General features: G+C 45.7%; 1 protein-coding gene across 1 annotated transcript in view; it reads right to left on the bottom strand.

Moving 5' to 3' along the window:
• LOC138981637 (RRP12-like protein) overlaps positions 1–14,312 on the bottom strand; it is a gene marked incomplete in the record, with an annotated part of 40,672 nt that overhangs the window by 11,639 nt on the left and 14,721 nt on the right. The window contains 12 exon segments of the mRNA XM_070354630.1: positions 269–426; positions 1,077–1,184; positions 1,523–1,634; positions 2,092–2,172; positions 3,302–3,460; positions 4,446–4,539; positions 4,995–5,071; positions 5,547–5,698; positions 11,695–11,809; positions 12,247–12,362; positions 13,222–13,343; positions 14,094–14,236. Of these exon segments, the coding sequence (XP_070210731.1) occupies positions 269–426; positions 1,077–1,184; positions 1,523–1,634; positions 2,092–2,172; positions 3,302–3,460; positions 4,446–4,539; positions 4,995–5,071; positions 5,547–5,698; positions 11,695–11,809; positions 12,247–12,362; positions 13,222–13,343; positions 14,094–14,236 (1,437 nt within the window).

The raw sequence follows: 14,312 nt of genomic DNA, 5'->3' as shown, positions 1-14,312 counted from the left end.
ACGCAGGCCAACCAACAGACAGACAGGCTGACAGAGAGCTGGACAGACAGTCAGACAGACAGATGGGCAGGTACACAGACAGGTAGACTTATAACCATGCAAAGGACCAAATTATCAGATTGACCAACAGACAGACAGATGGGCAAGTACAAACTGACAAATAGGCTGATAAGCAGGCGAAAGAGCAAATTAACAGACCCACCAACAGACCGACAGTCAGACAGGTGGAATGACAGACAGAGCCACCAAGAGACAAAGGTAAACGTACCAGGTCAGCCAGGTAGGTGCAGATGACTTCTTGCTGGTAGGCCCCCACCATGGTCTTGATGAAGTCCAGTGCAGATCTCACCACCTCCTTCTTCTCGTGTTGCAGCAACACACACGCAATGTTCATCACCCCTGTCAGAGTGCTGCCTGACATTTTGTCTGTCAGAAAGAAACCAATAGCTGCTGATCATAATCAGCTCAGCAGGTTGATCAGCAGTAAGTACAATGGAACCCTTCTTTAAGACCTCCTAACATCATAGAAAATCAGGTCTCAAAAAGGAAGGAGACTGAAATTGGAGGTAAATTTACAGAGGTTGTGAACAAGAAATCTGAAGAAACAAAGTCTTAAAAGGGCGGGAGTCTGAAATTGGAGGTAAATTTACAGAGGTTGTGAACAAGAAATCTGAAGAAACAAAGTCTTAAAAGGGCGGGAGTCTGAAATTGGAGGTAAATTTACAGAGGTTGTGAACAAGAAATCTGAAGAAACAAAGTCTTAAAAGGGCGGGAGTCTGAAATTGGAGGTAAATTTACAGAGGTTGTGAACAAGAAATCTGAAGAAACAAAGTCTTAAAAGGGCAGGAGTCTGAAATTGGGGGGTCTTTAAAGGAGGGGGGTGGGGGCTTCCATTGTATTGACATCATCACTTTCCTCTGTAGATCAGTGCCTCACTAACAATGTTTGAAAGGAGCACAACTCTTCAACAGCAAATAAAAACCCAGACAGAGTTATATCATGCATTTGTCTACTAGAACTGAACAGCTCCCATAGTATAAATAAATGAATAAAGATGGAAGAAGCCATGACTTTACCTTTATAGTGGATCATGAGACTGGTCAAGGCCAGTAGTGTGCCACTCATCATTTCTGCTGACCCCGACAGTCCGGCCAGCATTGTGTCGATGTAGCTGGACAGCACATCTGAAATGAAAAGGTTACATCTTTTTTCTTTTGCAGAAAAACGTGTAAAAACAAGAAGAAACCCCAAATATCTACTGTAAATGTATGAAAACAAGCAAATGATCCACTGTTTCTCTGAAGCTCAGCACTACAATTGACATATCTTTTACTTGCAAGGAAAAGTCTAAAAATCCACACAAAACCAAGCCAATAAAATTCACAACCAATCCAGTCCAAGTTCTAAACTTTCTGGTCATTGTCATTGTTAGCAAGGAATCAAACCCTTAATACCAATTATGGGTTTTTTTTAAATCTGAAGATAAATTGCAATATCTTCAATTTGCCTTCAGTTTGCATACCTTCTGTCTTTGTGTCCGGGTCCCATCGCATCATCATCTCAGCGATCTCAACAATAAGCTGGTACGCTGATGCACGGGCACGCTCTCCTACCCCTCTCGTGCACTGCACAGCCTGGAAAATGCAAGCAGAATTATTAATGCGTCTTCTAGAAGAATTTAAGATGACTAAGGCATGTAAAAAAGAAGTAAGCAAAGCCTTAGAACCTGAGTGTGTGTGTGGTAGTGTGTGTGTATGTGTGTGGTAAATGTGTGTGTGTGTGTGGTAATGTGGTAGTGTGTGTGTGTGTGTGTGTGTGTGTGTGTGTGTGTGTGTGTGTGTGTGTGTGTGTGTGTGTATGTGTATGTGTGTGCATGCAAGTGCATATCGGAATGTGTAAGTGTGTGCATGCATGCGAGCATACCTGTGCCTTGTTACCTAAAATGCAAAACCTTGATAGCAAAAAAATCCCAACAAAATCAAAGTGGAAATTGGTAAAAAGTGACTGCTGCTGATTCATCCTGAATTTAAACTTCTATTCTGGTTTCAGAGCAGAAATCGAAGTCTCGATAAAACAGTGCTAAAGACTCACCTCTGGTATGACTGCTCGGACAAAGTCAGTGTTCGGCTCAGCAAGGTGCTGACAGATGAAGGCAAGGCATTTCAGACGAGGCTGAAATTGAACAAGCAAAAAGATTAAAAACAAACCATAATATTATCAATCAAGCAACAACAAAATCAAGAAAACCAGGCATGAGATTATGAAATTGTACAGAAAAATCCCTGGGACGCCAGATTTGGCCCAGTGGAATGGAGGCCCACGAGAAGCTGTGTCACTGCGGCGAACTTCGCCCGAAAGACGTTATTGGCAAACTATAGCATGACCGGGAACACAGAAGAAAAAAACAGAAAAAGAAACAGTACAACAACAACAAAATAGTACAACAAGAAGAGCAAACGCTCGATCGAGTCACTTTCGCAGTTCTGAATATTATATGAGGCATCAGATGGACAGGAAGAAATTGCTATTCACAACACAATGAGTCACGTTCACATAAAATTTGAGCCCGGTCACTTTTATAGTTTCCGAGAAAAGCCCAACGTTAAGTTGTGTGTTGCCGAACAGAAAAGGCTAGTTATCTCCCTTGTTTTTCTGATAACATTCGTAAAAGGCTACAGATGTAAATACTTTGATGTAAAGAATAATCCTACAAAGTTTCAATCACATCCGATGAACTTTGTCAAAGATATAAAATGTCTAATTTTTCCTTTGACGCTGACCTGTGACCTTGAAAAAGGTCAAAGGTCAACGAAACCATCGTTAAAGTGTAGAGGTCATTGGAGGTCACGACTAAACAAAATATGAGCCCGATCGCTTTGATAGTTTCCGAGAAAAGTCCAACGTTAAGGTGGTGTCTACGGACGGCCGGCCGGACGGCCGGCCGGCCGGACAGACTAACACTGACCGATTACATAGAGTCACTTTTTCTCAAGTGACTCAAAAATGAAACAATGAGATGTCTAAAATCGTGCAATCTGGGGATCTCCAGAATGATCTCTGGAGCTTTTAAAATGTGAAAAATTCACCAATTGGCGGAAAAATATCATGCCTCTTAACACCCAACCATCATTCTTTTGAACATGTTTCCCTGACAATAAGATAAGTTATCCTACATAATTATGCTTCAGCATGAATTACACACATTAACTGAGCTAAATCTAGGGACTGCTTGGCCCTGCAAACTCTCCTGTAATTTCAAGGATGAATTCACCCCTACACACAAACCCACACATGCGCTCACATTTTTGGTGCTAGGGGCTGCTGTTGTCAGGCTGCTCAGAAGCAACTGCTGAAGTTGATCAAACTTTGTAGTCATGTACTGACGACAGGATTCCGATTGGCTTGCCACAATCTCCTTGAGTATGCTGTACCCTTTCTTCTGCAGTGTCTTGTCAGACGCCTGCAATCCAGTACCAGAGGACAATGATGGTAAAGGCAATACAAGTAGAGACAGTTACTAAACAGTTTAACACCTTAAATTTTACAGTCACAAACCTAAGCATAAACGTCTCTTTTAAACTTGTAAAAGAATACAAGGAAAACATACACAATTAGACCTAGAAGAAAACATTAAATCGATGATTTCCGAAAATAACTCTTGGATTTGTATGTGTTGTGGAAGAGTTGCGTTCCCTTGTTTTTCCTTGCTTTTCCATGGAAACACTGAGGCAAGCTACATGTGACAGTGTAGGCTTGCCTCAGCGTTTCTATGGAAACAAGGGAAAGCAACTCTTCCATAACCCATAAAAACAGAGTTATTTCCGAACATCGTCTTTTCAGACAAGAAAAAAATATGAAGACAATAGAATGCTTGCCTGAGCTTGCGGTTGCATGCAAGTGTGTGGGTGTTTTGATGCAGACATGTAAGCAGAATGATGTATTTTGTATTTTTTATTCTGATTTTTAGATTGCATGGATCTATGTTTAACTCAAACTCATCATGTTTATCTAGCACCCTGCAGGTGGCCGAATAGAGTCTTACATCATAAAAAGTACCAATGCAACACACAATAGCCCTGCAGGGTATGTGTCAATTGAACTACAGCGACCCTTGAAGTCTTGAAAAGGAGGAAGTCTTAAAATGGAGGTAAAATGAGAGAGGCTATCAACAAAAAATCTGACAAAATCACGGTCTTAAAAAGGGGGAAGTTTTAAAATGGAGGTAAAATGAGAGAGGCTATCAACAGAAAATCTGACAAAATCACGGTCTTAAAAAGGGGGAAGTTTTAAAATGGAGGTAAAATGAGAGAGGCTATCAACAGAAAATCTGACAAAATCACGGTCTTAAAAAGGGGGAAGTCTTAAATTTGGGGGTCTTAAAAGAGGGGGGGGGGGGGATATTACAAACATGCACAATCACACATAACGTCAGAGGAGGAACAAACCTGAATGCTCTTCTCGGCCAGAGTGTACATACTGGTGAGGTAGGACTCATCTCCATAGTTGACCATGGTCATTGCAATCTCCATCAGTGCAACCCTGTGTGCAGACACGAGAAAAAAGGCACGGATTACATTTGCAATAATACTCACACCCGTCATACGGAAGAAAAAACTTAACATACCTGTTTACACAGACAGAAACACATGGCACATATACATGCACACACACACACCTACGCTCACACATACACACACTCACAAATACACTCACACACACACACATCGTCCCTGCACCAGTCCACCCCCCCCCCCAAACAAAAAATATAATAAAACACACACAACCTTTGTCCCTCTTCCCTTGTGCATGTTAATGAAAGTAAACAAAAGTCATACTTTATGACCTTATTTTCGTAGAAAATATAAGCAAGCTTTCAAAAAGCTTAAAGAGTTCAATACTAAAGCTTAGCTTGTGCTTGGCGTACATGTATGTGTTCAGCTATTTCTTCTGAGCAAGTCCACTGTTATCCCATAACTTGAAAGTGCCATTATTACTTTTTGAATGTGGTGGTTGGCTGTTCTTCCTCCTTGGCCAAGTTCTTCAAACAATTCTTCTGGTATGTAGACAAACACTGGAAACAAATAGAATAACAAATTAAAGTAAATTACTGATTGCATCAAAGTAACTAATACACAGCAATAAGATTTCACAAACATAATCAACCATCTCTGTATCATCTTGATTACCATGGTTCTGTATTTTTCTGAAAATACACCATGTTTGTTTGAGAATACTCCCAAGTGCAAAACAGGGGTTTCCATGGGTTCCCAGGTCTGCTGTCATCATTACTTTCTTACGCTAAACTTCTGCACACAAAACATAATTTTCAGGAGGAAAGTTGCTTGTTCATTTCAGTGCTTGTTTTTCTCTCAGGTGCCAGGAGAATGGTTCCAAATAACTCTCACTTACTCTATTACACATGTCATATGCATTTAGAGCACTTACGTCCCTTTGTTTATCAGATCACTAAACTACTATGTTGTACAGCATATCAAAACAGAGTTGAAATACAGAAATAAGAACAGAACAGAGTTAGCAGTAATCACCTCAGCATCAGCAATTGACAAATAAACTCTGACAGTCTCCAGTGCTGCAAGGCGCCGACTGTCTCGAGGGTTGGCACACTCAGCCGTGAAAATGTTGAACAGAATCGGCAGGTAGTTCTTGGCAAATCTTGACATGTTTGCCTGGTCTTTCTCTGTAAAATGTCCAATGATTCAGTGTTACAAAAACAAGATCTTGAAAAGGTGTTGTCATACAGGCCATGCACTCCATTCAAAGACGTATTTATTGATCACATGTTTTAGTGCTCATGAAAAACAGGGAGGGGGACAAAATATAAAATTTCTAAAGTAAATTTTGATTTGATTAATATACTTACCCCAATCACATATTGCATTTGACTACGTCTGAGATGCTAGGTACTGAAAACGCTTACCCATCTAACACAACAAGGGGAAGCAAACCCATCACCAAAAAGGCAAACGTAGCCATGGTAACGAGAGGGTATCCCGGGAGTTACCTCCCCTCTAGTGGATACCACGTCACTTCCTACCACAACACGTGGCAACTCATACGACTTGAAGAAAACTCAAACCATAAGCGGGGCAGGCGGGCGGGCCTACGCTATGTGATTGGGGTAAGTATATTAATCAAATCAAAATTTACTTTAGAAATTTTATATTAAATTACATATTCTTACTCCCAATCACATATTGCAGATAACATCAACAAGGCGGTGGGAAAGAAAAAATTCAACTCCCATTAGAAACCCTGCCAGAAACTGGCCCGCTGCCCAAAAAGGCATGAAGGGCCCGGAGGGAAAGAAAAATTCTAACCCCCTCTAACACCCTTACCAGGAACTGGCCCCCTGCCAACAAGCCAGAAAGGGGCCAGAGAAAATCCTGAAAGACAGCCAGGATGTCGCTTAGACCAAACTTGCTAAAGACACCTTCAGAAAGCTGTGCCCAACCCTTCCTCCCCGGACCGTAAAGAAGGAGGCCCAGGGAGGAAGAAGAGCCCTGGATTACATGAACCCGAGCCGAGAGGAGGGGAAGACAACCTGACCCCCCCCCCCCCCCCCCCTTCTTGTTGGAGGGCTATGCCAAAGCCCGACAACAACTGAGCGATATAGGTCAGCTCCAGAGAAGAGTGACCAAACTCCGCGCAAAAGGAAAGAGAAAGACCTGAGTACAACGTACCAGAGTCCGACCCGATGATAACAAACTCAAAAAGAGCATAAGCGTTCCGAAAGTTCCAAGAACGTGAAGAAACGCTCACACCCCCTAAGCACACTGTCTGCTACTCTGTGTTAGAGTACAAACTAACCAAGAAACGATTAAGGTACTCTTAGGAAGTGACACAAGAAAACAACAGGAAAAACCCTGACTGCGATCTTTTGACATCGTCACCCCTAAAGCATGCTAAAGAAGGGTGCCGAAAACGGCAGACCTGCTGCTCTCAAAAGAGATGGTAACCCGAAATCCTCTATCTGTTCGTGCCAAAGCAGAAAAGGATAGTACGAGGAAGCCGATACTTGCAACAAGCATAAGCACCCGAAAGTGCGGGAGTCACAGAGGGCAAAAGTCTAGAGTGACCAGTAACCATGACCAAAATGGCCCCCCAAGCCATAGAGCTCGCAGTTCAGTCCGCTTGTAGGTAATTGCGAATCAAGAACCCAAAGCCGAAAACACGACTGGTAAGCATACCAGACAAAGCGTGAAGCCGACCAGCCAAAAGACTCAGATCAAACCAAGAGCCCTCCTGGGTTTGAGCGAAAGGCCCGAAAAAGCCTGTCCACGTCTGAAAGACTGAGGGACAAACACTGAGCCAACGGGCCAACACCATAAACATAGTAGCCTGTGATAGAAGGGTGACTGTAGCAAGAAACCCGACCGAACGGAAGTCGTACTGACTCACCTCAGAAAGAGGATGCAGAAAGCCTAGAAATCTACCGACACAGGCGCCGGAAATGCCATAGCTACCTGCGAAATGCAGGAGACAATCGCACCGGTCAAGACTAAAAGCCATAATGTCCGTAGGACAGCCATAATTCTGAAGTACCCGCCGTACGCAGGTAAACGAAAGAAAATAGGAACATTAGCCAGCTCCCCCCTTCCAGAAGGAGAGGACTGGCCAAAACTGAGAGAGAAGGTAAGCCACAAAGGATGACTCCGCCGACCTACATTGCCAAAGACAACGCCCCCTCAGAAAACTGGATGTAACCTCCGAGGCCAACTCAAGAACAGCTTAAGTTAGGACGAAACACCAGAACAAGTCTGATCGCCGAGAAAGGCAGAGTCGGACCCAGCGACAGACAATAATGACCACAAAGGTCAATCTTTGTTCTAAAACCCTGACGTAACTGAGACGCCGGTAAGAGAACCACCTCTCCGGCCAGCCGGAAGTGCGACAGAAGCAGCAGCCCGTGGCTGAAACAACTGTTCGCCGCCTGAGGGAGGGCACACCTAACCCCGAAGGGCCCAAGCACCTGATCTCCGCTCACACTGCTGCGGAAAACCCCAAAAGATGTCTCTTCTCCAGCCACCAACTGAAGTCAGAGTGGCCGAGCGAAAGAAAATGCCGAAGTCACATCCACCAGAGGCAGAAAAAGTACACCGAATAACCGGAAAACCGGAAACGAGCGTACCAGAACATCATACCAGCTGATACCCTGACTGACAGCGAGTCAGAAACAGCCAAATGACGTCCAAGACGACGGAACGGAATAGACAGAAGCCCCTCCCACCGGAAAGGTGACGAGACAACTACCCCGGCCGAGGAGCTGGAACGCCCGAAAGCGGCAGCCGTTCCTTTCTCCCAGAAAGCAACCGGAAAGAAGAGGAACAGTATATCCAGCCACAGCCAGAAATGCAACCGACCAAGTCGCAGCATGCGAAAACTAAGGCTGCTGAGACTGAGACCGGAAGCTGAAAAGCCCGGAAGCCAGTCTCCGGTCAACCCCAGCAGAGCCACAGAGTGACCATGTGGTGAGAGACTTAATATTCCCAAAAGGAAGGTACCGGGAAGTGACGTCCGCCACAGCTGCAAGAATAGCCTTGAGCCTTGACGGAAATCCCGACCATGTCCCTTTGCTGACCACCAACTGAAACTCAGAGTGGACTAAAAAGGACAAAGACCGAAGCCATAAACCCAGCGGTGGGAGGAAGAACGGAATACCCGGAAACCGGAAAACCGTAACCCAGAAAAGGACCTCACTCATCCCTTGACCATGAGGAAAAGGGTAAGTAGACCACCCCTCCGACCGCAGGCCCGGGCAAGAGGCCGTGCAACGCCCTCTGGGCGAAGCACCGACTGCCCTGACCAAAGCACAGAGTGCTGAAAGCCGACTGCTATTGTTCCCTCTCTGACGTTCCACCGGAAGTGACAGAGAGAGGAACAGCATACCCGACCGAAGCCGGAAACGCCGCCGCCGAAACCACAGAAAGCGGAAACAAAGGCTGCGTAGGCTGAGGCAGGAAGCCATAAAGCCAGGAGGCCAGTCTGCGGCCCATCCTACCACCAACGACGGGGCGTACAAGTGAAGGAGGGCCTATCGCCAGACACTGTTGCCTTCTCCCTGCCAAAGGAATTGCCAAGAAGAAGAACAGCAAACCCGGCCGAAGCCGGCTAGCAGCCGACGTAACCGTCACAACGGAAACGAAGACTGCAGAGGCTGAGGCCAAAGCCAGAAAGCCAGAAGGCCCGTGTGTGGTCCACCCAAAACCGAGCGTCAAAGCGAACCTGTGTAGGTGGACCTACGCTTTCAGTCAAAACCGAAAACGCAGCCGCCGAGACCGCCGCCGCGAAAACGAAGACTGCATAGACTGAGGCCGGAAGCCATAAAGCCCGAAGGCCAGTCTGCGATCCCCCGTACACCGCCGCTACCGCGCACGTGTGTAGGTGGACCTATACTTCCGGCCGAAACCGGAACCGTTTATCCCGGCCGAAACCGGGAACGGCCGCCGCTGCCAGTCAACAAAGTCCGAACCTGCAACAGGAGTTCTTGTTAACTGGCCGCAAACCACCCAAAAACGCAGCCACCGAAACCGCCACCGCGGAAACAAAGACTGCAAAGACTGAGGCTGGAAGCCATCATGCCCGGAGGCCAGTCTACGGTCCCGCCATACACGGCAGCTGCAGCGTACGTGTGTAGGTGGACCTATAATTCCGGCCGAAACCGAAAACGCAGCCGCCGGAACCACAAGAGCGGAAACGACGACTGCATAGACTGAGGCCGGAAGCCATAAAGCCCGGAGGCCAGTCTGCGGTCCCTCCTACACCGCAGCAGAAGCATACGCGTGTAGGTGGACCTATATTTCCAGTAAAAAACCGGAAATGCAGCCGCCGAAACCGCCACAGCGGAAACGAAGACTGCATAGACTGAAGCCGGAAGCCATAAAGCCCGGAGGCCAGTCTGCGGTCCCTCCTACCACGTCGCTACAGCGTACGTGTGTAGGTGGACCCATGCTTCCGGCCGAAACCGGAAACGCAGCCGCCGACAGCGGAAACGAAGACTGAATAGACTGAGGCCGGAAGCCAAAAAACCCGAGGGCCAGTCTATCCCGGCCGAAACCGGAAACGGCCGCCGCTGCCAGCCAACAAGTTCCGCGGTCCTGAGACAGGCGGAAATGTCGGCCGGCGGCAAGCCACCGCTGTGTTTATCCCGGCCGAAACCGGGAAGGGTCGCCGCTGCCAGTCAACAAGTTCCGCGGTCCTGAGACAGGCGGAAATGTTGGCCGGCGGCAAGCCACCGCTGTGTTTATCCCGGCCGAAACCGGGAAGGGTCGCCGCTGCCAGTCAACAGTTGCGCGGTCCTCAGACAGGCGAACGTGCCAACTGACAGCAAACCACCCCTGCTGGTCAACCAACCCAAGCCTCGTAAGGTGGTGCCGGCCGACCAGCAGAGTGCAGGTAGTGACTCTGCCCATGTGAGCTGTTTCCCAGCAGGGAATGTCCCGTCGCCTCACCAGGGCAGTCGGACCAGCTCTACTTACTTGAGAGTCCACCTGAGGAGGCGGAAACCGCTGAGGCAGGAACCTGAAATCCGGAAACCGGAAGGCACGCCAGGTAAGCAAGTGACAGCACATCCCCCACCGCAGAACGGAAGGGCGGCACTGCCGGAAACAACAGAGCGCAGCATAACCTCGTACACTATCAGCGGATCGCTGGAACGAGGGACTGAAACAAAGCGGACACACACTCCCCCTGCTCCAACCAGAGCAAAGGAGGAAACGATAGTAACGCTAGAACACACAGAACTAGCACTATACCAAGAGTAGCGGCCTACGACCGAACTCGTAAGATTCTCTCCGTTTATCGGGGTCAGCCCAGCCGACCAACAAACAAACGAACAACACGAAAAATTACTGACAAACACAAGTCCGAACGGACAGAAAGCTCAGTAACACACAATGCTTAAAGAACCACAAACACCACGCTTGCAAACTACTAGAGTAGACAAGCGGAGGCTAACACACCAAAATGTCACAGTCAACACACTGACCAGAATACAAAATGGCGAAAACGCACAAAGTCACTGACAAACATGTCCCAAAGGACGAAAACGTCAGTAACTAAACATAGCAAAAAAGTTGGTAGAAACAAACAAGAACGGGCTCACCAAAAGAAGCCCGCACGGGTGAAAGACGAGTAACGTGGCCGGCCTGTGAGGAACTCACACCTGGCAGCCACGGAGCGAAAATTTCAACCTCTCTCATGAGACGCTGAAAATCGTATGCGTTGCCACGTGTTGTGGTAGGAAGTGACGTGGTATCCACTAGAGGGGAGGTAACTCCCGGGATACCCTCTCGTTACCATGGCTACGTTTGCCTTTTTGGTGATGGGTTTGCTTCCCCTTGTTGTGTTAGATGGGTAAGCGTTTTCAGTACCTAGCATCTCAGACGTAGTCAAATGCAATATGTGATTGGGAGTAAGAATATGTAATTTAATGTTAAAGTTGGTACACAGTCTGTTACTGTAATTCTACCTAAGTATACACTTCATAAATTAGATCTGAGCGGAAACATTTGTCTTGCAGCAAAAATGTCATCTCATGAAAGGCATCACTGTATATCACTTGAAATCTCTGTCATTTTCTAAGCTGAACTCACAGAAAAGGCCTTTATCTATGTGTAAGTGAGCATTTGGATGAGTGTGTGTAAACCTGCAGCACCCTGCAACACTTTCCCTCACCATCACTCTTACTGCAGTTGACAAGGTTGCGCACAGCGGCCATCACATCCATCTGAAGGTCTTGGCGCTGAGCAAGAATCTTTCCCAGCTCCTTCGCTATGTTGCTGTCAAACGACTGAAATCAATATGTAAAATCGTCAACACATTATGTAAACACTACATGCAAAAAAATCTCATAAAACACAGCAAAACAGATCAATTACACAATGAAAAAAGAAAGTTTCAAAAATGAAACATCACAGAGCAAAAAACAAAACGAAAATGATAACTTCACACAGAAATATTATTAGAACAATAGAAAATTGGTAACTTTTCACCCTAGGTCCGTTACCAAGTCATGGCAGCCATAAAGCAGTGGTTGTGAAACCGTCCCTTCCTCTGACTTTGACCTTGCATGGATGATGATCAAAGTAAATCTTTCACAGACATTTCTTGCATTATGATTTATAATAACACATTTTATACCTGCCAGCCCCGCACATTACAGATACCTCATCTTCCAAATCTGCTATAAAGATACAAAGTTCTACAACCCCCAGAAAGTTCACCCACCTTGGCAAGATCTGTGGGGCGAGTACTGAAGCCTTTCAGCATGGACCACACCTGTAGCTCCAACGTTTCATACGTCTCTGACAGCACCTTTTTCTTCCCCGTTGCACACTTTTTGGCTGTTGATAGAAATTCAGCAAATATATGACTTCTCAATAATTTCAATGTTTGCTTTCTACTCTGTCTGATAAACAGTCATGCCAAAACTAATGCACTGAAAATCACAAAAAGAAAGATTCTCTTCAACCTGCCGATTGCTTTGCTTATTAACTCCGTTCTTCAGCTGCCGGAAATATTCTTTGACACTCTAGAATGACTCAGATTTTAAGAGTACATCTGAACACTATCCAAAGAGAAAAGGAGAGAAAGAACAAAGAGAGAGAGAACAAAGAGAGACACAGAGAGAGAGAGGGGGGGGGGGGGGGGGGGGAGAGGGAGAGAAAGGGAGGGAGTGAGAGAAATAAAGATGGAGATATAAAGATAAATAATAATAATAATAATAAATAACTTTTCTATAGCGCGAGTCCCATCAATTGGCTCCAGGCGCTTAAGATACACTGAGAGAGAGAGAGAGAGAGAGAGAGAGAGAGAGAGAGAGAGAGAGAGAGAGAGAGAGAGAGAGAGAGAGAGAGAGAGAGAGAGAGAGAGAGAGAGAGAGAGGAGAGAAAGGTGGACAAGAGAGAGAGAGAGAGAGGGGGAGAGACAGAGGGAGAGACAGAGACAGAGGGAGAGAGAGAGACAGAGGGAGAAAGAGACAAAGACAGAGAGAAATAAGGTAGAAAGAGAGTGTGAGAGAGGCAGAGAGTGTGAGAGAGGCAGAGAGTGTGAGAGAGGCAGAGAGTGTGAGAGAGGCAGAGAGGGATAGTGACACAAACATACTCATTTAAAAAAAAGAGTGAGAAGGGAAGAGAGAGAGAGGGCAAGAGAAAGAGACATCCAAGACTTTCTCATAAAGCAGCAACTCTTTGTCAAACCGACCGTTCTGATGGAAGCGAACTGCCAGGGGAAGGAAGAAGGTAGCAAAGAAAGAGAACTCTGTGTCAGAAACATTGTCCCTGATGACAGGCAGGAGCCAGCTCCTTGATAGGTCTGGGCTCTCTCTGAAACAATTTACTGCAAGGTTAGGGTCATTTTCAGGGGGATAGTAACTGAACATAAATGTAGAGGTAGTTATTAGCACCTTACGATAGTTCTTTTCCTTCAACAATTGTTTTTCCTCTTAACTCCTTTTGCAGTGACTGATTTTGTCAACAACAGCCACTGCCACTCAGAAGTTTTCAGACTGTATTTTATATTTAATGTTTTTAAATCGCTCACAAACACATGTACAGACACAGAAATGTCATCTCATGAAAGCCACCACTGTATATTGCTTGGTAGCTGATGTCTCTGCCATTGCATAAGCTACATGCACAGACACAACCAAACCAAAATCAATGAACAACATGAGCTCGATGTCATCAAACTTTGACCTTTGCGATCTCACAGACTCATATCGATGTCATCGCGTAACTTGATTCTTGGCGATTGTGACGTTTTTGAGCTTTAAACTAAGTAAATCATTCTCCATGAAAAATATTCTCTTAATTAGGATTCACAATGCATGATTTAACATTCTTTTATCTATCTATCCATACCAGGAAGGAATATCAACACTATTTCCTTCTCCTGATAAGCTGTTTAAAACAAGGTACGCCAAAATTCCACCATGACGTCGATATATAAAAGATAAAGTATCTACTAAAACATTAACCAAATAGTGAACTATTTGACAAAGAGATTATCCAAAATCAAGAGACAAAAAAGATAGAAAGTAAATAAGACTAGGTGGAAGATCAGAAAATACTGACTCGTTGCCTGTGATGTTGAGAGGGATGGCGTCCATCACCTGACGAGGCCCCATGAAGCGGACAGCCTTACCCACCGCCAAGTCCACCTCTGCTCGGAACCCAAAGTTCACAGAGTCCCGCAAGTCCGCCATGGATCGAAGACACTAAAATATGACAAAGCATACATATATATCAGATACATTTGAACCCCCCTGTAAAGACCTCCAAAAATCAAACAAA

Source organism: Littorina saxatilis, linkage group LG12 (assembly GCF_037325665.1).
Source record: "Littorina saxatilis isolate snail1 linkage group LG12, US_GU_Lsax_2.0, whole genome shotgun sequence".
Classification (NCBI taxonomy): Eukaryota; Metazoa; Mollusca; class Gastropoda; order Littorinimorpha; family Littorinidae; genus Littorina; species Littorina saxatilis.
The sequence above is the reverse complement of the archived record's forward strand: the minus strand, read 5'-3'. Positions and strand labels throughout refer to the sequence as shown.